General features: G+C 38.8%; 2 protein-coding genes across 6 annotated transcripts in view; both read right to left on the reverse strand.

Annotated features, from left to right (window-relative positions):
• myrfl (myelin regulatory factor like) overlaps positions 1-19869 on the reverse strand; it is a 30469-nt gene extending 10600 nt beyond the window's left edge. Inside the window, exons 1-17 of the mRNA XM_083528360.1 lie at positions 19627-19869; positions 15543-15632; positions 13364-13451; positions 11952-12013; positions 11508-11874; positions 10426-10529; positions 10201-10345; positions 9007-9202; positions 8846-8922; positions 8661-8771; positions 7811-7901; positions 4415-4615; positions 4213-4321; positions 3161-3270; positions 1432-1592; positions 1217-1289; positions 1024-1112 (exon numbers count right to left, since the gene is read on the reverse strand). Coding sequence (XP_083384486.1) covers positions 1024-1112; positions 1217-1289; positions 1432-1592; positions 3161-3270; positions 4213-4321; positions 4415-4615; positions 7811-7901; positions 8661-8771; positions 8846-8922; positions 9007-9202; positions 10201-10345; positions 10426-10529; positions 11508-11874; positions 11952-12013; positions 13364-13451; positions 15543-15588 — 2030 coding nt within the window. The 5' untranslated portion in view covers positions 15589-15632; positions 19627-19869. The remainder of the gene's footprint in view (positions 1-1023; positions 1113-1216; positions 1290-1431; positions 1593-3160; positions 3271-4212; positions 4322-4414; positions 4616-7810; positions 7902-8660; positions 8772-8845; positions 8923-9006; positions 9203-10200; positions 10346-10425; positions 10530-11507; positions 11875-11951; positions 12014-13363; positions 13452-15542; positions 15633-19626) is intronic.
• Positions 19870-20887: 1018 nt separating this feature from the next.
• rab3ip (RAB3A interacting protein (rabin3)) overlaps positions 20888-21981 on the reverse strand; it is a 29635-nt gene continuing 28541 nt past the window's right edge. For all 5 annotated transcript variants that reach the window (XM_083528595.1, XM_083528593.1, XM_083528594.1 and 2 more), the window contains 2 exons: positions 21584-21653; positions 20888-21509 (listed from right to left, as the gene is read on the reverse strand). In XM_083528595.1, coding sequence (XP_083384721.1) covers positions 21427-21509; positions 21584-21653 — 153 coding nt within the window. In that variant the 3' untranslated portion in view covers positions 20888-21426. The remainder of the gene's footprint in view (positions 21510-21583; positions 21654-21981) is intronic.

Raw genomic sequence — 21981 nt, forward strand, 5'->3', positions numbered from 1 at the left:
AATATTACAACTGATATTATTACTTTTATTATGACTTCTATTTTTATTACTTACTACTATTACTATTTCTACTACTCCTACTTTTTTTTAGTTTTACTGCTACTACTTTTATTACTTACTGCTACTATTACTATTACTTCTATTTTTATTACCTACTACTACTAGTATTATTACTACTACTATTAATATTACTACTACTTCTATTATTACTACTATCAATTAATTTTATTACTTTTCTTACTTCTATTTTGATTACTTATAATATTTTACTAGTAGTATTACTATTCCTACTTTTATATTGGCTTCTATATTTATTACTTTCTACTACTATTATTTCTTCTACTACTATTATTATTATTATTATTATTATTATTATTACTATTAATATTACTACTACTATTATTTCTACTACTACTATCATTGTCACTACTACAAGTTTTACTACTAATTTTATTACTCAATGCTACTACTGTTATTATTATTATTATTATTATTATTATTATTATTATTATTATTACTACTACAATTAATATTACTACTACTTCTACTACTATTATTACTTTTATTATTATTACTCTAATAGTATTACTATTACTACTTCTACAATTACTATTGATATTAATACTAATAGTAGTAGTAGAATGTTTTACTTCTACTATGACCAATACTATTATTATTGTTATTATTATTATTATTATTATTATTATTATTATTATTATTATTATTATTATTATTATTATTATTTCCACTACTATTGCTACAACTTCTACTATGACCACTACATAATAATACTACTACCAATACTTTTATTACTACTACTATAACTATTAATTCTATTTTTACTTTGACAATTATTACTATTAATACCAATACTACTATTCATTTTTATTCTTAAATTTTTTATTGTTTTTTCCAGTAGTAATAATAATCAGCATGTTTATCTTGATCATAGATTGCATTGTTCTGCATCATCCATACAGCTTTTGTTTCATATTAAATATATGCCAGAGAAAAAGAACTCACCAAAAAGCCATGGTCACCACAAGCAGAATGATGGTCGCTTGGAATATTCTGTGCTGGAGGCAGTGGCGATATTTCTCACACACATACTCCTGAAACAGAAACATCTGAGTTTACCAATAGGTTTTGTGAAATTGATCAGATCGGGCAGAGCAGGACTGGTGGAGGTTTTGCATTTTGTGTTGTTTTAACTTACCTTACTAGTTTTTGCTGGCGAGGGCTTTTGAGGAAGAACTGAGGTTTGGCTTTTAGTGCCTTTATTGACTCCTCTATGAGAGAAATATACACAGGGAATAAATAAATGATAGAAAACAGAAAATAACATGAAATTCATCGATCATTTCAAAGGTGTACGGATTTTATGGTGTTTGTTGGTTTTGACGATTTTTTTATCGTTTTATTTAGATTTACCGTTTATTCGCAGAGTTGTTTTTCGAGCGCATGCTCCCCAGGTTCTTTAGCTTGGCCAGGCGAGCGTTCCACACCTCCAGCTCCTCAATGCGTGTCTCCAGGTTGTCTGTGAGCTTGCAGAGCTCTTTTACAGCCCCTACGTTCTCCATGAAGATCTGTTCCTGTTCAGAAAGTCCACGAAGAAAGGAATGAATTAAAAAAATAAATAATTAATCAGTCAGTCAAGTCTGGTTCCTCGAGAAGTTTCTTTGTCCTATCGCCTCAGACAAAATTCACCCTCACCAAGGTCACCTTCTGAATGTATATCTTGAATTTGTTTATTTGTGTTAAGCTGGTCTGTGAAATCAGAGTTAGCTTCTTTTGACCCCTTGCTCCATCCATACAAGAGACACTGTCAAATTGGAGCTTAGAAGTTAAGGTATCAAAATGTTTCGAGACTCGAAATTCCGTTTAGAAGAAAGTACTTTATTTCTCTACATTCACACACTATCACCTTCAAATCTGCGTGTAGGGATCGTTCCCCGATTATCATCATGCACAAGTTGCTGAAAGGTTTCGACATTTCAGCTCATTAAAGGCCTTCCTGATCTTTCTTCATCTTCCAGCGCTGTTCTTGAAGGACGTGGGACACTTAAAACACTTCGAACGACTCATTGCGGCATCGAACGTATGTCATTTCAAACGTCTCTGTGGCAGATTTGCCCAGTTTGATGCATAATTTCACGTATGCGGTTCCTGCTAACTAGCTGTCGACGATGAAACGTGGCCAGAATAGCACCATTAGTCTCAAAACTTTTTGACACTAGGGTTAGGGTTAGGGTTGGGGTTACCGTTACCGTATGGTGCGTTACCCGTTACTTTTTTAAATGAATGAATTTTGGCTGAAGTGTAGACTACAGTCTGACCTGTTTACAGCAGCAAAGCATTGTAGGATTGGTGGATGAACCACTGTAAACACGAAGAAGACGCACTGTGGGCGTGTCTCCGTTTATTCAGGTCTGTGCGGCAGTAATGGCGAGGCGAGGCGAGAGCAAGACGAGTTTCTCAAAGTGGAAATATGCTCATTATTTCACTCAACTTTTAAGTCAAATGTAAGCTGTGTCTTTCTGGTTCAAAGGTCGTATCTACTGCGATAAACAGCAACTCCAATCTGTTAAAGCTCCTCCAGAAACTCCATGCCTGAGGAGCTAGAAGCTAGAAGCTAACTGGAAGTTCTGTTCTACATTGTTGATAGTTTTCATACTTAAGCTGTGAAAGTAAAATTTTTAAGAGCTCAACACAACAGCTTTTATGATGCAGAAGCCACTTTAGTTTTTGATTGTGAATATATTATTCAGCTTGTTTTGTTATTTATTTCAGAAATCCTTGTGATATATTCAGTTTGTGCTGGTCTGACTTTAATAAAATAGTGTTTAAAAATTACTTTGTGTTTAAGTCAGTTTTGTGTTTGTAGACCATAACGCATAAAAGGGCATTAATGTGAACATTAAAGAAGGTTCTTTAAAAAAATAACTAAAAAGTTCCTTTTAACAGTAACGCATTACTTTTTGGTGAAAGTAATCAACAAAGTAACTAAGTTACTTTTTAAATAAAGTAACGAGTAACTGTAACTAGTTACTATTTTTTAGTAACCAAGTAACTAGCACAACACTGTATATATATATATACGTAGATTTTGTAGATTTAAGGGTTTTTTTATTGCCTTATGACGCCAGTGTAAATAACATACTTTGTCCACCATGAGGAAGTTGCGGATTTTTTGTCCATCAGAGCATGTGACGTCTCCTACTTCTCTCACCGCTGTGGGAATCAGTTCCTTCACCTCCTGTGCTATGATGCCTGTTCAAGACAAAAACAATTCGCTACATAAAAATGGAACCCTTTGAGAATAATTCGGATAAATGAGATTAAGTTTTTTCATAACGTTTGTTAATCTGAGTTGTCTCCTATCTCCTAATCGACCTAACAACTGACTTACATATAATACAAAGAATATATATATCATTAATACAGATCATATCAATCAAAGGATTTTAGCTTATTTCAATGCTGTATGCTTATTGGTTAAGCTGTACTATACTGTATGGACAAAATCATTGAGACATCTGAATTTTCCAAACTCTAACCACAAACAAAAAATTGTACAGAACATCTTTGGATGCAGTAGCATGACATTTTCCCTTTATTTAAACTACGATACCCAAGCCTGTTCCAGCATGAGAATGCTCCTGTGCAACGCTAACCCCATGAACACCCGTTTTAGAGATATTAACCCTCTTGAACACCTTTGGGATAAAAGTGAATGCTGAATGCACCCCAGGCCTCCTCACCTACATCAGTAACTGACTTTACTAACACCCTTATGGCTGAATGAATCTCACACTAAATCTAGTGCAACATCTTCCCAGAAGAGTGGAAGTTATTTTAAGAGCAAATCTGGAATGGAATGCTCAGGTGTCCACAGACGTTTATCCATATAGTTTAATAAATTAATAGAATAAATCCATTGATGTAATGTATACATTTAAGTACTATATCTATATCACAAAAGGAATGGTTGAACATCTAGTTTATGTATGTAAGATGGACATAGGTTAGTTCTTCTCCTCGTCACAGTCTGGATTTAAAGACTGACTTATGAAGACTGCTAGGTCACTTCCACTTCCTGGTCCTCTGGCAAATGAACTGCTCATTGACATTGATCCAGAGCGAATTCTTGCCAATACCATTTATTGTGAAGATCATGTGTGTATTATATAATGTTTAAGCCCACACACACACCTGTCTCGTGCACCTGATCGATGCCCATCTTTGATGCAAACTCCGGTTTGTAGTCATATTCAACAATCCTCATCTGGGCAATTCTTCTCAGCTGTTCTGTTGAATTCACCTGTTGAACGCAATCATTATCAACCCTCCAGCTTAAGGATCGTGTATCAAGTGTACCGAGGAACGGAAATCATGGATGTGTATGACGTATCACCTCTTTGACGTTCTCCTTCGCTCTGCAGTCTGAGGGGTGCATGACGGTACCCATTATCTTGGCGTTTCCACAAACAACCAGAGCCTCATCTGGGGCATCGGTATTGATCCCTACCAGGCCCTGGCACACCACTGAGTCCGGGGTTTGTCCTTTTAGCCAGCTAACGTCGCTGTCATTCTCAAACTGTCCCGGGTTCGAGGCCTAATGAAGAGAAACGAGTGGGTCATTGAGACCTGAACATTAACATTGATTTTGCCGTTTGGCTCTAACTAGTCGAAACCCAATAAAATATTCATTGTATATTGGTATAGGCATCCAGAGAAGAGGAATAGTTAGAAATTGTGGAAAAAAGATTATATATCAGAGGCGGGTCTTGAATTTGACACCCACGCCTTCAGTGGTGTCTTACCTGAACCAATCCACCTCTAAAGAGCATCATTAGTGTTATAGACAACTGCAGTAGAACAGCGTGCTGCATCACAGATAGGAATCTCATACAGTCAGAATGAATGCCATAAAGCAAGAACCCAATGAACACAATTTAACAAGTCTCCTTTCACTGGAGCCACAACTGCACCTCCCACGTACAGTGCATCCGGAAAGTATCCACAACGCTTTACTTTTTATTTCACAGCTTTATTCCAAAATAGATTCAATTCATTATTTTTTCCAAAATTCTACAAACAATACCCCATGATGACAACGTGAAAGACGTTTGTTTGAAATCTTTGCAAATGTATTAAAAATATAAAATAAAAATAATCACAGCCTTTTCCATGACACTCAAAATTGAGCTCAGGTGGTTTCCAAAGATCATCCTTGAAATGTTTCTGCAACTTGATTGGAGTCCACCTGTGGTAAAGAGCGGAGTCGCCCGCCCAAACTGAGCGATCGGGATAGAAGGACCTTTGTAAGGGAGGTGACCAAGAACCTAATGGTCACTTTAAAAGAGCCCCAGCATTTTCTGGAGAAACTTCCAGAAGAACAAAACCATCTCTGCAGCACCAAACAGGCCTGTATGTTAGAGTGGCCAGATTGAAGCCACTCCTCAGTAAACATGACAGACAGCGTTTGCCAAAAGGCACCTGAAGGACTCTTAGATCATGAAAAAACAAAGATTGAACTCTTTGCCCTGAATGCCAAGCGTCATGTTTGGAGGAAACCAGGCGCTGCTCATCACCTGACCAATACCATCCCTACAGTGAAGCATGGTGGTGGCAGCATCATGCTGTGGGGATGTTTTTCAGCAGCAGGAACTAAGAGACTAATCAGGATCGAAGGAAGGATGAATGCAGCAATGCACAAATACATTCTTGATCAAAACCAGCTCCAGAGCTCTCTGGACCTCAGACTGGGGCAACGGTTTCATCTTCCAACAGGACCTCGACCCTAAACACACAGCCAAGATAACCAAGGAGTGGCTACAGGACGACATTGTGAATGTCCTTGAGTGGCTCAGCCATAGCCCAGATTTGAACCTGAGTAAACATCTCTGAAAAGATCTGAAAATGTGCACTAACGCTCCCCATCCAACCTGATAGAGTTCGAGAGGTTCTGTAAAAAAGAATGAAAGAAACTGAACAAAAATAGGTGTCAAGCTTGTAGCATCAAACTCAAAAAGACTTGAGGCTGTAATTGGTGCTAAAGGAGAAGTATTGAGCAAAGGCTGTGGAAACTTATGTATATGTGATTTATTTTTAATACATTTGCAAAGATTTCAAACAAATTTCTTTCACGTGATCAATAAAAGGATTTGTTTGTAGAATTTGGGATTTTTTCCTCGTGCATTACGGTTTCCCTGGGGAGGCAAATAGTGTGTTTTTGTGCAAATTTAACAGGAAAGTATTAATGGTACATGAAAACTGTTGTTAGCTCGTGATGTCCAGCTTTTCTTTAACAATTATCTAAATGTTCTTGTGAGTGTATCTGTGAACAAAATCAGTTTCTTCTCCTCTGTCAGCTGTTGTGGAACGAAAAAAAAAACAGCAATTAAATTCACACAAATATATTTGAGCTTGTGCAGTTTGCTACAGATTCGCTTTGCGAGCTCAGACTAGCGCTCTCTCCGACCGTCCGACGTTAAAATGTCAACGTTATTGTACACCTGCTAGATGGCCTGATTGGTTAAAGCAACAGGCTCAACACAGATGTGAAGGCTGAATTCTGATTGGATAGAAATTCCAATGTAAACAGACACTACTTAAAGGGAAGCAGTTGAAAGAAATGCTATGAAATGAAGAGAATAGACGATTGGAAATAATTGAGTTTAGGCCATCAGAGAAAGTACTTGTGTGACCTAAACTTACCTGGGAAAGAGTTTATTTCTTTTCTATGAGTGTTTAAAATAGCAGTTTGAAAAAAATGCTCTAGGCTGCATTCATATGTCTCAAAAGAAGCAGGACTTAGTCTTCACCCTCCAAAACCAGCAGCAGTTGTATATGAGAGGTGAGGATCGGTAGGTGACCCAATTGGGGTGAAAAATAAAAAGAAACCAATGTACAAAATGCCAAAATATACAAAATGTAACAACCTCCCGAAATGAAAAGCCATACTGTCTCTGCAGAATCCCATGTGATTTCATGGTATTATTTACACCAATAATACAGCAACCCCAATTCCAAAAGTTGGTGCACTCTTTAAAATTTAAATAAGATCACAATGCAGTGAAGCATCCACTTTTGACTTTTTCACGTTTTCCACTTTACCTCAGTACATTTTAAATGGGGCCCGAATAGAGGAGTTTCTGTATCATGTTCACGCATGACTACTTCTTTGCATGATAGAGATTAAACCTGCATTTGTGAATGACATGGCAAACTGCTTTCACACACAGTGATTTCTGGAGGTGTAACCCATGCAGTGATTTCCATTACAGAATCATCACCGTTTTAAATTCATTGCCGCCTGAAAGCCAGAAGATCGACGGCATCCGATATTGATTTTCGCCCTGTCCCTTGTGCACAGACATTTCTCCAGATCTTTTGAACCTTCTGATTATATTATGTACTGTAAATGATCAGACTTTTATGTCGAGGAACATTCATTGAAATTGTTCCACAAAAACACTTTCACAGAATTTGTGAAGCTCCGCCCATCTTTACTTCTGAGAAACTGCTTCCTCTAAGAAACACTATTTATACATAATTATCTTACTGACCTGTTGTCAATCAAGCTCATTCGTTGCAAAATGTTTCTCCAACCGTTGCATTTTAATAACACGTAGCATTTCCAGACTTTTTTTGCTTCGTCCCAACTTTTTTTTTAAACAGCTGCATATTAAACATGGGTTTATATGATTTTGGAAATCACGTACATTTTACACAGTGTGCCAACTTTTTTAAACTCGGGGTTATACAGTAACCTATACAAATGATCTATTTTGGATTGTTCACTTACCCTGACAATGATCCTCTCAGATACATTGGCGACCAGCAGGTAACTCTTCTCTTTGACTGTAGCGTAAAGTCCGACAACCATTAGAAAGTACCTGAGCAACACAAAAAATGACACAATCACCAATGACTCTCCAACACAACAGCCAGATGATCGCTAATGTCTTGAACCGAAATTAGTAAATTTCCTATTCAGTCCATTCAATGGTTTAAATCAGGGGTCCCCAAACTTTTTTTACTGTAAGGTCCACATCATTTTTCCTTTATTTAATGGGAGTAACAGTAAATGACATGGGCTGGAGTGACTACCCATATTATTATGGAGATTTTATGATGAAGTATTATTATGCCTCCTAATGCTAGATTAGTTTATTAATTTGTTCTATAATGATATATTAATAATACATTTTTATATTCTATTTCTATTTGCATGTACATTTTTCAGTCTTGGACAATCTTAAAAAAGCATTTCACAACGTCGTACTTGTATGAATTTGTGTGTATAAAATTTGATTTGAAATTAAAACATTGACTTTGATGTTATGTTGATTGTACCATTCTGTTGGTTGATTGGTTGTTTGGTGTATAAGGGAATCTAACAAATATTTAGGCTACGGTAATAATTTCGAGAAGTTTTAGTTTGAAAGTCAACCTTTATTGTGAAATACAGATATGATATGAGAAAAAATTTGAAATGACATTTTCAGTCGCTGGCATTGTTCAAAGGGCCCACGAGACGTATTTGGCCCACGGACCGTAGTTTGGGAACCCCTGGTTTAAAATGTCAGACAAAAACGTGTATCAGAAACTAAAAGAACATTTGCTTTCGTTGTTATGATCTGTGTGTGTGTTACCTCTGGTCAGGATTGGGTTTGCCCTTCTTCCTCATGTTATTCGCAGTCGTCTCGCCAAAATGTAATCTTCCGAGTGTAATCTTGGTGATTTTATTTCCAGGCAAGTTCACTCTAAAAAACAAACTATCATATAAAAAGACAAACTTATAACCATGATCAGATTCATGCCTATAAAATAAACATACTGGACTGGCAGGAAAGACTTTTTGCTGCGGTCCGACTGTGACTGCTCGATGGTGATGTGGTGGGTCTGAGCCTCGAGCTGGAAAATAAATACTATATAATCAATTGACCCAGTAAGACTGACTGATTTTTATGTGTACAGGTACTCCAGACGAGCATTAACCTTGATTCCGAAGACCTTCACTTGGAAGCCGTCGACAGGCATCGGCCCTGCCGGTGTCTTCACGTATTTGGGGTCTCCAGCCATCCCAATGTTTATTGTAACTTGGAAGTGGTTTTTCTTCTGGCACACAAACACTTCGTCGGCTGTCGAGTAGCTGAAACCTTTGTCTGTGTCCACGTGGTAACCTGGTGGAGGGCTGTTAAGGGTTAAGAAAAAAAACAACATATTTAGTAAAACTGGTATAAGGTTTTGGGAATAAATGGATAATTTACTATATAAGCACATGTACAGTGTCTGAGGGTCTAGAAATTAAATACACTCAGGCCATTAACAGAAGATCTTCAATCTCAGATTTAAACTTAGAGAACAATGAAGGAATTGGTGAAAGTATGACGTTCCACCATTAAGAGAGTCCTGCATCAGCATGGCCTGAAATTTTCTCAAACTGTTCCTACAACGTTGGAGGCACGTTGGACGTCTTTGGATTCTTTGGATAATGTCCCTGTACACAAATTCAGTTTAATGAAGATGTGTTTCGCATGGTTTGGAGTCGAAGATTTTGAGTGGTCCGCTATAGAAACCATGTTGACTGCACCTCAAGCCTCCATACCTCACATCACCTACTTTGCTAACATCCTTGTGGCTAAATGAGGGCACACAAAATCTGGTGGAACCTCTTTCCAGAAGAGTGGAGGTTTCTTATAACAACCATAGGGTTATGCAAGCAGACTTTTTCTGAGAAGTGATAACAATCATATCTAAAGTGGTTTTAAAAGTTATTTCCAGAGATTAAAGTAGAACTTTTTTTCCTCATACCATCTTTGCCACAGTCACCACTGGTTTGCTTATTAGGGACAAACTTATAAAGAACTTCTAGGCACTAAACTTGTACATTTTTGGGGGTACTTTTGAAAAAAAGTGCTATACAAATAAAAGCCAGATTTTCCTCTCCAATCTCTCATATCGCCTTCTTGGTTACTGATCGGAAGCTCGGGGGGTTTAAGCCTCATTATCCTCTTGAACAAGACCCTTAAACCTGTGTGATCTAGGAGCACTGTTCAATGGGATATGTAAAGAATAAAATTTTGCTGTAATGTGCATAACAAGTAAAATGTCCCTTTCCTTTCCTTGTTGTTTCTTTCCTTTTTTCCCCCTAACAGAATAAAAGGATTTAAAACACTTATAAAGGCATACAGTGTTTGGTAGCTGCTGTTGTACAGGCTGCACCACTGGTCTGGTTGATAGAGCTCCCATTTCAGTAGCTGGTACGCCATTGCTGGACTTGCCGCATGGACGTCACCGTCATATCCTGGAATGTCGCACGTGTTTCTCTCAGGACCTACGAACAGAACATTTTCAACCTTTGCTCCCATTACAAATCTGATAGTGATGACATCATGTAACTGGTTTAACACCCACAAAACGACGTCCTGGTCCAGACTGGGTCTCTCCACTGGCTGTCTTCTGTGTTTACGTCGAAAGTGTTCGAACGCTTCCTCTTGTTGGTTTCAGGTACCATTTGGCTGCGGATAAAGATGAAATTATGAAATTGTGGGTTCAATAAGCAGCTGCTCAGGAATACAGATTGATAATGGAGCAGGAAAACATTAATAACGAAATAGCAGGTGTATTTCCTGTTCTGGTCTTCACAGTACAGCTAAGATAATAATTTACTAGGGTTGCCAGGTTAAATCTTTTTAATGGTCTTAAAAACAAAACACTGGTCAGAAAATTCACTTTTTGAGACTCAATTGGTGAGAACAATCCAAATGTTTGATCCTCTTGGATAGTAAACCTGTTGATTCTTAATAAAGAAGAAAGAGATGTAGTTAATTCTTTCTTATTTTCTGACCAATGATTTGTTGATTGTTGCCATTTTGGGTTCGGGTTTGAACCATTTTCCAAAAGTAGGATCCCAGATCTCAAAATCCCCCCAGAAGGATTGACCCTTGCTCCAAAAAAAAAGTTGTTGTGATACTTCTCTTTCTCCCACAGAAAACAAAAAACTATTAGATTTCTTTTTAATTATTTGCTATGAAACAAGATTTTGGTAACTGCTGAGTAGACAATCTTCAGCAGCACTATAATTCACTGGTGTATCTGATGCCCCTCCCATTAAGCATGGGGCAATGTGATTCCTGCCCCACTTGGTATAGGTCAATGATTGTGCAACAAATCACGATCGTATCTATAAAATGTTCAAATATTCTTTTCAATTTCTTTTTAAGATTTTCAATAAAAGCATGAAGGAACATGTCGGCCCTGAGCTGCCTCAATGACCGATATTTTAAAATCTCCAAAACCGAAAAAAGATTCAATTCTGAAACTAATACGAATTTTTTTAGTTAAAATTTTTTGTATTTTTTTACTTTTTTTTTAAGTTTGTGCGTTTTTTCCTTTCGCACTTTCACATTTTTCATCCATTTTCATCTAAATTCTTCATACGAGCATTTGGCTAGTTTATTTGTGTAACAAAAAAATAACATGGAACCCGCCCTTACCCTGAATTCAAGCCAGGCTTGGAGCACATGTAAGGGTCCACGCATGCTCCATTAGGTACAAGGCATGGAGATGTGCTGGAAGTGCCAGCTTCTGTGTAGCCTCGGAGTGCATCTACAGGACCAGGATGTACCGGTAGACCGGCGTTCCGAACGCAGCTCTCAGCTGGGCTGCTGTATGAATAGTGTAAAAACGAATCGGATACGATCTGAGCTGGAGTCACCGGTTTGCTCTTAATATGCTGCATAGAGTTTCCTACATCGTACTGAGACGATGCTGGAGCTTTAAGATGACCCTGAGTGTGTCCTGTCACAGCGCTCAGGCCAGGCCCCAACTGTCTACTGGGTAAATCAGATCCACTGTAAACATCTGGAGAGAGGAATAAAATGATGTAGCAGGTCTCAGAGTGATATTGTATACATTTATATACTGGTTCTGGTTGTTACCTGGAATTTGAGGAGGAGAACAAGGCTCAGAACTTGAATCTGGAGGCGATTCGGGTAACATACTATAAAAATAAATTTAAAGATTACATGATCTTGGGAGTACTTATTGCCAAGACTATTGTTCTGTTCATTGTATTTGACCCTTACTCTAGATTTTTATATCACTTCAAGTCTTATCCACAAAAAACAGGTTGCCTGTGTATACCAACCTTTGGATAAGATTGAAATACCCCTGATTGACAATGCAAAGTATTTCATTTTAATTCTGACAATTCTGGGTGTGTTACATGACCTCGAATATGGGCATTCTTTTATATAACCTTATTACCGCTTTGTTTGTGTAAAGCTGCTTTGAGACAATGTCCATTGTGTTCAGTAAAACTGAATTGAGAACTTGATATTTTGGGTATGTCACATGACCTAGAATATGGCCTGTGTCTCATGTGAAAGGGTGTGTCACATGACCTGGAATCTTTTTCTTCTTCTTCTTCTTCTTCTTCTTCTTCTTCTTCTTCTTTCGGCTCCTCCCATTAGGGGTTGCCACAGCGGATCATCCGTCTCCATACCCCCCTGTCCTCTACATCTGCCTCTTTTAAATTAGCCACCTGCATGTCTTCCCTCACCACATCTTTAAACCTCCTCCTTGGTCTTTCACTTTTCCACCTTCCTGGTGGCTCTGTCCTCAGCATTCTTCTACTAATATACCCAATGTCCCTCTCAATCTCGCCTCCCTCACCTTGTCTCCAAAACGTCCTACATGCACTGTCCCTCTAATAAACTAATTTCTAATTCTGTCCATCGTCGTCACTCCCAACAAAAACCTCAACATCTTCAGCTCTGCTACCTCCAGCTCCACCTCCTGTTTTTTCCTCAATGCCACTGTGTCTAAACCATACAACATCTCAGGTCTCACTGCAGTCCTATAAACCTTTCCTTTCACTCTTGCAGATACTCTTCTATCACAAATCACTCCTGCTATCACTTTTCTCCACCCTGCCTGCACTCTTTTCTTCACTTCTCTAACACACTCTCCATTACTTTGCACTGTTGACCCCAGGTACCTGAACTCCTCCACCTTCTCCACCTCTTCTCCCTGCAACTGCACCCCTTCACTGCCCTCCCTCTCATTCACACACATGTACTCTGTTTTACTCCTACTGACTTTCATTCCCCTTCTCTCCAGCGTGTACCTCCACCTCTCCAGGCTCTTCTCAACCTGCTCCCTACTCTCACCACAAATCACAATATCATCCGCAAACATAATCTGACCTTGTCCGTCATCTTGAAATATGGCCTTGATATTCTGGGTATGTCACATGGCCCGGAATATGGCCTTTTTCGTGCATTATCTATAAGGAAATAAACATAATATATGTAGAATTTTTTTTTTTATTAGTGTACACAGTACTCACAAATTGGGATCGATATCATTGCTTAGATATTGCTCGAGAATGCTGGTGTCTACTGCTGCATTGTCCAACACACCACTGACGTCCTGCCCTGCAAATCACAAAAAACACACGTGTCATCCTTCAGGACAAAATATACTTCATACACTCTGCAATTTACTGAGGCTTTTATAAGAAACGCTTACACGGCATGAATGCATCTACACTATACTGACAAAGTACAGCAAAAGAACAACCTGACTTTTCCAGATTTTCCATATGTTGTTCATCTCTAAACTCTTACCACAAACTTGCAAGGCATGCAATTGTATAGAATGTCCGTGGATGCGCTAAAATGAAATCTCCCTTCATTTGATCTAAGAGACCCAAACCTGTTCCAACATGACACAACCTGCAACTAGCCAGCTTTACAAGGGTTAAAGTGGAAGATCTCCTGATATAACGCTCTATTCAGAACCTTTAGGATGAATGTTTCATGCTGAGCAGGGCACTGGGGGTTCAGTGGTTAAGACTTTGGGATACTGGGTTAAAGTTGGGGGTTCAAGCCTCAGCACCACCAAACCCTATCTGCTCCAGGGGTGCCAGGGGTGCTGTGTCATGGCAGTACCTTGTGCCCTGACCCCAAGCTTCCCAGCAAGATAAGATATGTGAAAAATGTAGAAAGGGGAAGTGGTAGCCCAGTGGTTGAGGTTCTGGGATACTGGTCAGGGGTTCAGGCCAGGGATTTGCCAAGCTGCCACTCTTGGGGTCATTGAGCTAACGTTTGATGACAGGAAGCTCAAATAAAAAATGTTCACAATCCCACAAAACCCTTCACATAAAAGTATTTTCTTCTGATAAGAAACCGGAGCTTCCCCACAGAAACTGTACTGTACATTATTGCTGCAACGCTTTAGCCTTGACTTAACGGCCCTGCGACTTATAGACGCGTGGCCTTGAACATGTGACCGTGTGTTGCAACGGTGCCAAGAATGCCGCATCATACGCTACGCTATGTTTCGAAGACGTCATGCGTTTATTTGTTCATTATGACCCGTGTGGAAGGTAAAATGATCTGTGGTGAAATCTCTACACTGCTTTCACACTTCAACCAAGTCAAGTTAAGACCATCGTAGACCATTCGCTCCACCTTAGGATGGTTCCACATGACCAGCCAAAAGATCCATGAGGTTTCTGTGGGAATGGTTATCTCTGTAACTGTGATCCGTATTACTTTAGGCTGCAGTTGCTAACAATAGATTCACACTCGAGTCTCCATCAGTGAATGTTTGATTTCCTCAATAATGATTGAACTGTAATAAATGGGCGTTCAGTGTCACCCAGATGAGTCTGGTTGCTCTTAAGGTTTCATAGCATTTCAGGAAGTCTTTCCTTCACCATTGGCACCAATGGCAACCAACCGGTTACAGTTGTAATCTATGTATTTCTTTAAACCTGCTTATGTCCATTGTTAAATTTGAAGTTTATTTGTCAGATGTCAGTAACAGATTGTACAATGAAATGCTTAAGTAATGCTACAGGCAAAACTACAGCAAATATTAAACATGAAACAATATTAAAAAATAAAGAGAAGAGGAAAGAAGAAAAAAGAATTGTAATAATATTTATTTTTAACTAAGACGACCATTTATTTAAAGAAAAATGACAAGAAAACGTGACCTGGGATTGTCTTTTTCAGAAGATTTAGTTAAGATCGATTGTTAAAAAAAAGCCATTGACTCATTATGACTGATATACAAAAATCAAACATCTGTATAAAGTCCTAGTTTCGGGTTTCAGAGCATTTGACAAAGAAAAGTTATTTTAAGACGTGGATGTAATTCCCCCAAAGCATCAATACTTGTACTTGTTAGGAAGTAAATGCAATTAATTACTGTACTTAAGTAGCTTTTTCGCTTTTTATTTTGTACTTTACTGAAGTGTTTCCATTCGGGGAGACTTTTAGTTTGACTTCCTCATGACACCACGTGATTATTTGAATAGAAATCAAGCAATCGGTGCGCTGAGAGGAACATTCACATAAACTTAAATACATTTGAAAGCAAATACTTTTGCAGGTTTTACTCAAGTTTAAATGGAGCACTTTTACTTTAACTGGAGTCATACAGTATTTTAACCAGTGTATCTCTACTTTAACTCGTCCACCAGAGTTATGGACAGTGTGCCATATTGTAAGTCTTACCATCAAAAAACTGCTGCAGGGCTTCATTTTCACCGAGGACGTCCATCAGGACCTTTTGCAGACCGCTTCGATTTTTCCGCTTCACTCCCCCTGTTTAAAAGATGAATATGAGTCGAATGAGTCCTACCACCTATTGGCGAACTTACAAAATAAATGATTAGCTGGATATGTGATCAAGAAGAAGAAGAAGAAGAAGAAGAAGAATAGCCTTTATTTGTTACATATACACAGCACAGTGAAATTAGTTTTTCACATATACCAGCTTGCTCAGAAGCTGGGGTCAGAGCGCAGGGTCGGCCATGATACGGCGCCCCTGGAGCACAGAGGGTTAAGGGTCTTGCTTAAGGGCCAAAGAGTAGCAGCTTGGCGAAACCGGGGCTTGAACCCCCGACCAGTGTGACCATTGTGACCATTCCACCATCATTTCTTTCTTTTCATCAGAATATCGGCCCTATCAGTAAATTTGTGTAGATTTTTTTGCAGGTGCCAACTAACAAAACATTTAGCCTCGAAAAAATATTTTTGTATGTTGATAGCATGTCGATATGTGCTGGTGTTGGTAACTGAAGTGGTAGGTGGTGAGTTTCCACTTAAACCAAGCTACCACTTGTGGGTCTTTGACCTTCAACTGCTTAGTTGTAAGTTGCACTGGATAAAGGGCCAATTGCGAATGAGTACACAGCTATATTTATCGACGCCCACAAATCTCCATAAAAGATCAAACTCACGGAGCGCCAAAGTGGCGCAAAAACGATACAAAGGAAATGGAGGTAGTGGATCAGTGGTTAAGGCTCTGGGATACTGCTCAGAATGTTGGGGGTTCAAGCCCCGGTTTCGCCCAGCACTTGGGGCCCTTGATCATTGAGCTAAACCCAACCTGTATCATGGCTGACCTGATTCCAGCTTGCTGACATACCCGAAGAACGAATTTCACTCTGCTGTAATGTATAACAAATACTGTATAATTCTGCACCTTCTAGGGGTTAAAGGCAGGAGTTATTGTATATCTATGCGAAAAAACTGGCAGACAAATAAGTAAATTTGCAGCCAATCAGTGACATCATAGAAAGTGAGAATTTATCGATCCTTTTGTCTTCATTTGTTTGTTTGTTTATTAATTTATCATATATTTATACCCCGAACCAATGTATTTCTCTAAGCCTGCTTTGTGACAATGTCTGTTGTTAACAGTGCTGTACTGATATTACATTGAATAGAACTTAACTACTAATGGAACTGAACTTAAATGTTCTTCAGACGTTTTTTTTCTTCTTCTTCACCATTTACATTACGTTAGAAAAACTAATTTTGACAAATAAATCCAGGAAGAAGCTCACTCTGGCACCCGACACGCTGGGAAACATCCCAGACTTCATCTTGGAAACGTATCTCTGATGGTTTTAGTATAAAAAGAATTGACTTGGCAATGCCATTGAACGAATGGTCTGATTTTTCTTCATTTACGCAATGATGTATTATTTATAACTGTGGATGAATGTATGTTTGTGTGTATTTATGACACACTGCCAAGCTGCAACTGCTGGGCCCTTTAGAAAAGGCCCCTAACTGTTTATTTGAGAAAATTTTATGTCTAGTCATCCATTTACATGTATGGCATTTGGCACATCTGGCAACCCTCATGTCTTTGGTGCCCACGATCACCAAGGAACGTCGGTCCTTCAATTTTTTTACCTCAATTCTAAAAATTCTAAATCAGAAATATGTTGATTCCGGATAGAAATGTTAAATAAATTACTAAGGATCTATAAATTCACACCTTTGCTATGATTTGTCCCAGATTTGCTGCAAATAAATTTTAGTTGGTTTATTTATTTGCATAGATATGAGCTGCTTGGTGTGGTTGGGATTTAAACCCATGATCTTCGGATCCAACGCCTTAACCGCTAAGCTACTACCGCCACCATGATGGATCCCCCATGACTCTGACCACATAAAGCAACTACTGAAGATTATCTGAATAAAAAAACAGGACCCATTGAATGGAAATCTTCATGGATCTCATCTAAACCTGTTAGGATTGAAATATCTTCTACGCTATACACCTACTTACATGGTCCATAAGAGTGTTGTCTTTTTTTTTGCCTTAATATTTTATTGAATTCCAATATATTTTTTATTATTGTGACGAATCCATCCAAAACGTACAATATGATTTTATTTGGCTTCCATCTGGCATGTAATTCCAAGTCTTGAAAGACTTCTCAACCGCCTTCATTGCTAAACAGTGTTTCTTCTCCAGTATGGACCAATTTGGAAGTAATTGATATATTGAATGAAGCTCCTCTGGTAATATTTCATATGACATGTCCTTTTTTTTTCCCGTGCCAGTTCACCATTCGGTGTTTGTCTTTTCTTTTAAAAGACAATAGCTGCAGAGTCTTGGCTTGTAGCTCTGCACAGATTCCTGGTGTTACTGAGACAGTGAACATCGTAGAACATCGTGCACGCTGGAGGCCGTAGAAGATCTTCACCAACGGCATGCTTTTTTGAGAGGGTGGAGAAAACCAGACAACCCAGAGGAAAACAGGAGCAAACCTGGGGGGCTATCAGGTGGTAACTTGAGCCAATGTGCCCTTCATTTTCTTCAATTCAAATGTTCCTGAATTCCACAGAAACCTTCTCCTATGAATTTTCATTCTCGATTAATTTTTCCACGATTGGCAAAATGGTTTAAAATGACTACTGTTTGGTTTCAATCTTCCTCTGAAGGATAAACTGTCCGTGCATTTTACCCCCAGGCCTTCAGTGACGTCCTACCTGAATCAATCCACTTCTTAATACCATCACACCACGTCTATAGAAACCATCAATATCGTAGAGAACCCCAGTATAACAGAAATGCAGCGAGAATGAATGGCATTACTAAAGCAAGAAACACAATGAACACAATTCAACACCTCTCTTTTCACTGTAGCCACAGCAGGCACCAAGTCCATCTTATAAATGTAAGTGTAACTGCACCCAAATTAATTTCTTCTCCTCTGTCAGCTATTGTGGGATGAAAAAAACAGAAATTTAATCCACATAAATAGATTTCAACTTGAGCAGTTTGCTACAGATGCAGGTTGCGAGCTATGACTAGTGCACCACAGACGGAAATTGGACGCCTGCTAGACGGCCCTGGAGTCAGCAAGTGATCTTGAAACCTGATTGGTTAAAGCAACAGCCTTCAAGTAACATGGAGCATGAGAAAAGCTATGCAATGAAAACAATGGACTATTGGGAATAATTTCATACATATTCATGGACAAAAATATACTAAATCAGAGGATGTTTAGACCAGCAGAAAAAAAGCCTTTTTGGCCCTGATGGCCCTCCACTGGCCCTTGGTAGTAATATAGAAGTAAGGTTACATTCCAGCATAAATCCTTTACCTTCTAAACCAAATTTTTTTACAGACACTTCATGTTCAGGGATTTTTTTTCTTTAGTGTCCTTCCTGCTTCTCATCAATCATAAAAATCACAAGGTGTTGATCGAGCCCTTTCATTTTCACGATTCGCACGATTCATCGCTATGCCACTTCCTGTCTTTTTTGCATACGTCTCCAAGAAGTAAATTAGTTTTTACTTTACTTTCTTTCTTTTTTTTCTTATGATAGACTGTGCATTTTTATTTATTTATTAATTTTTTATATTTTATTCCCAGATGTAAAGAAGGATCGAGCGGAGTTTGGCGACGGCCCGTCCTAGCCTCGCACCCGTACTTAGCCGATCTCGATGAGTCTAATTTAGTACTATCGGAGTTCTCTTTGAAAACTTCCGATAACTTCTAGCTTGTATTTCATCGTTTAGTAATCAATATACCTAATAGAATTTCGCGAACTGTTTCCAGGAAACAGGAAAGTCACGATGCGACGCCAGCACCTTAAAAAAAGCTAATCATTTTATTGCTAGCAACAATTAGCCAGAATTTCTAATAATTGTAATACTGATTTATGAAAATAAAAATAAAAAAATACATTCAATCGTTGCAATTATTAAAACAAAAGGATTTAAAAAAAAAAAAAAAAAAGGATTTTATCAATTATTTATATCGTCCAGTCCAACGATGTCGATTCTCACCGTTTCCTTCCCGAGAACGTTTCCAGATTCGGTCGAATTTTCCACACTCCGTTTTTTCATTCAAGTGTAATCCAACATGGTTGCAGACACGGGTACAGTGCGTACTCCACTCACGCCATGTTCAGAAACATTTTCGAACGCGGATTTACATCGCTTAACGCAAATGCCGGTTGTTGTTGAATCGAATGTGTACTTTGTTCAATGATCTCTGAGGCAAACTCCATTCACGTGTTCTGCGCAGGCGTAGATCTGAGCGACTGTGTGTGTGTGTGTGTGTACGCAGGAGGGGTCGTTGTCCTTGCTCAGGGTAATAAATGTTGAGGTTTTATGGCCTGGATTAGATGTAAAAGAGTTTTACTGTAAAAGCAGCGAGTGGGTGAGAGTCGCTTATCTAAGTCTGGTCTTATAAAGCAAACAGTGTGTCTACTGAAGCTGCACTGCTCCTGTAGGAAATTCCCTTCAGCTTGAAACGACCATCTCTGCAACCAAGAATTCATTACACACATCATTCTTTATTATTGAAACACTGTAGTCGTAATGTTTCCGTGTTTTCCATTGAGCTTGAATATCCTCAATCTACTCGCACACACTTTCCAGATCACGATCAAGCCACCATCCTGGGAACCTTGCGGAAACCAGACGACCCTGAGGAAAACCTATACGGACATCAAGGAGGACAAAAACGACACACAAACCTTTGGTTACCAGAGGTCATAATCAAACCTGGAGACGTCTGAAGCTACGTCTACACCGTTGGTTGTCAAACCATTTTTCTGCCATTCCACACTTTCCTCCATCACCTAAAAAAAATGGTAATTAAAAACACTTCACGTGTAAAAAAGTTTAATTTATTAAAATGCCACTTTCTATGCTAATAACATCAATTAGCATCAAGTTCAAAAATAGAGAAAATAAGTGGTGTTTAAAAGAACTTTTTTTACTTCAATTAATGACCTAAAGCTTCATTTATGGATGGTTTGAGTGTATGAACTTTATTTTATTTAATCAAGAAAATCATAAATGAAAAAAAAAACCAAAAGAAAATGTTATAGGAATCCTGGCATTCGTTGAGCCCCAGCGATCATGTCTTTATTCACCACTAGAGGGCCCCACACTTTAGCCCACTAGACCACTGGTCTAATGCTGAAACACGCTAAGTGTTCCACACACGAGTGGACATGCTGTCTTATATGTCCCCTTATGAGTCATTTCGGTTATTTGAGCAGAGCATTAGCTAGAACAAAAATCTAAACACACCAGATGGAGGTATACAATTTTATTCGGTGTTCCAGAAAGGCACTAAAAATCAAAATGGGGGGAAAAGAGTGATGAGATTTTGGAAGAAAGAAGACATAAAACCAGTGATTGGACCAGTTTCCGGAAAAAAAATGAAATAATCCTGATGTACAGCACATTCCACGCACATTACAGCACAGCAACACGCCGCTAGCTAGGTTTAGCATGAACTGAAAGCTCGAGAGAAGTCGATTCGGGGGGGTGGGAGGTGTTTATTTGCTGGAACATTCAGAATCACAACCCGGCGTTTTTTGTTTTTTTTTCTTCTCCTTCAGGTAGCAATCTGCCTGAAATCAGCAGCTGCACTTTAAATAGGAAAGGACCCGAAAACATAGACGGTTAATCACACAGACACACACACACACACACACACACACACAGTGCTGGAGTGTTGAGGTGTGAGGAAAGATCTGGTCCCCGTAAGCGTCTCCTCGTTAGCTGCAGAACTCCTCCATCTCGGCTACATTGCGTGGGTTCCTTCCAGACGAGCGCTCCTATCCTCTCTCACAGTTCGTCTCTGAAGTAACCCAGCTTGGCGTAGGACATCTCCTTGCGGAGCTGCATGACCTCCCAGAACATTTGTTCAGCTGAATAAAAAAAAAAAAAGAATAAGAAAAGAATAAAACTTGAGAAAATTGTGTGTGTGTTTGGTTTAACTCACCGTCCTGCTGCTTGACCAGTCCCTGGTGAATGTAGCGGATGTAGGTGAAGAAGTTACACACGGAGGTGATCTAGAATTAGAAAGCAACAGTTTAATCGATTGCATCAAATAAGCAAATTAATTCTTAACATGTGCATCAGACATGCTGGGAAAACTTCAGAGTAAAGACATTTGACTAAGGGACATGGCCAGGACTCTTGGACAAGGCCATGGATCATATTTGAAGAGCATTTAGAACATCTTTGCTAGTTTTTTGTCATTTATTTTGCTGGTTTTGAGGCTTTGGCGCAACACTGTTGGATGTGCTTCAGTGTTCATATATTTTGGGAGTAACACTCATTTATGTGGTAACCATGGAAACTAGGGATGATCATCTCCATAACTGAGGCCAATGTGAT

Source organism: Silurus aristotelis (assembly GCF_946808225.1).
Source record: "Silurus aristotelis genome assembly, chromosome: 24".
NCBI lineage: Eukaryota > Metazoa > Chordata > Actinopteri > Siluriformes > Siluridae > Silurus > Silurus aristotelis.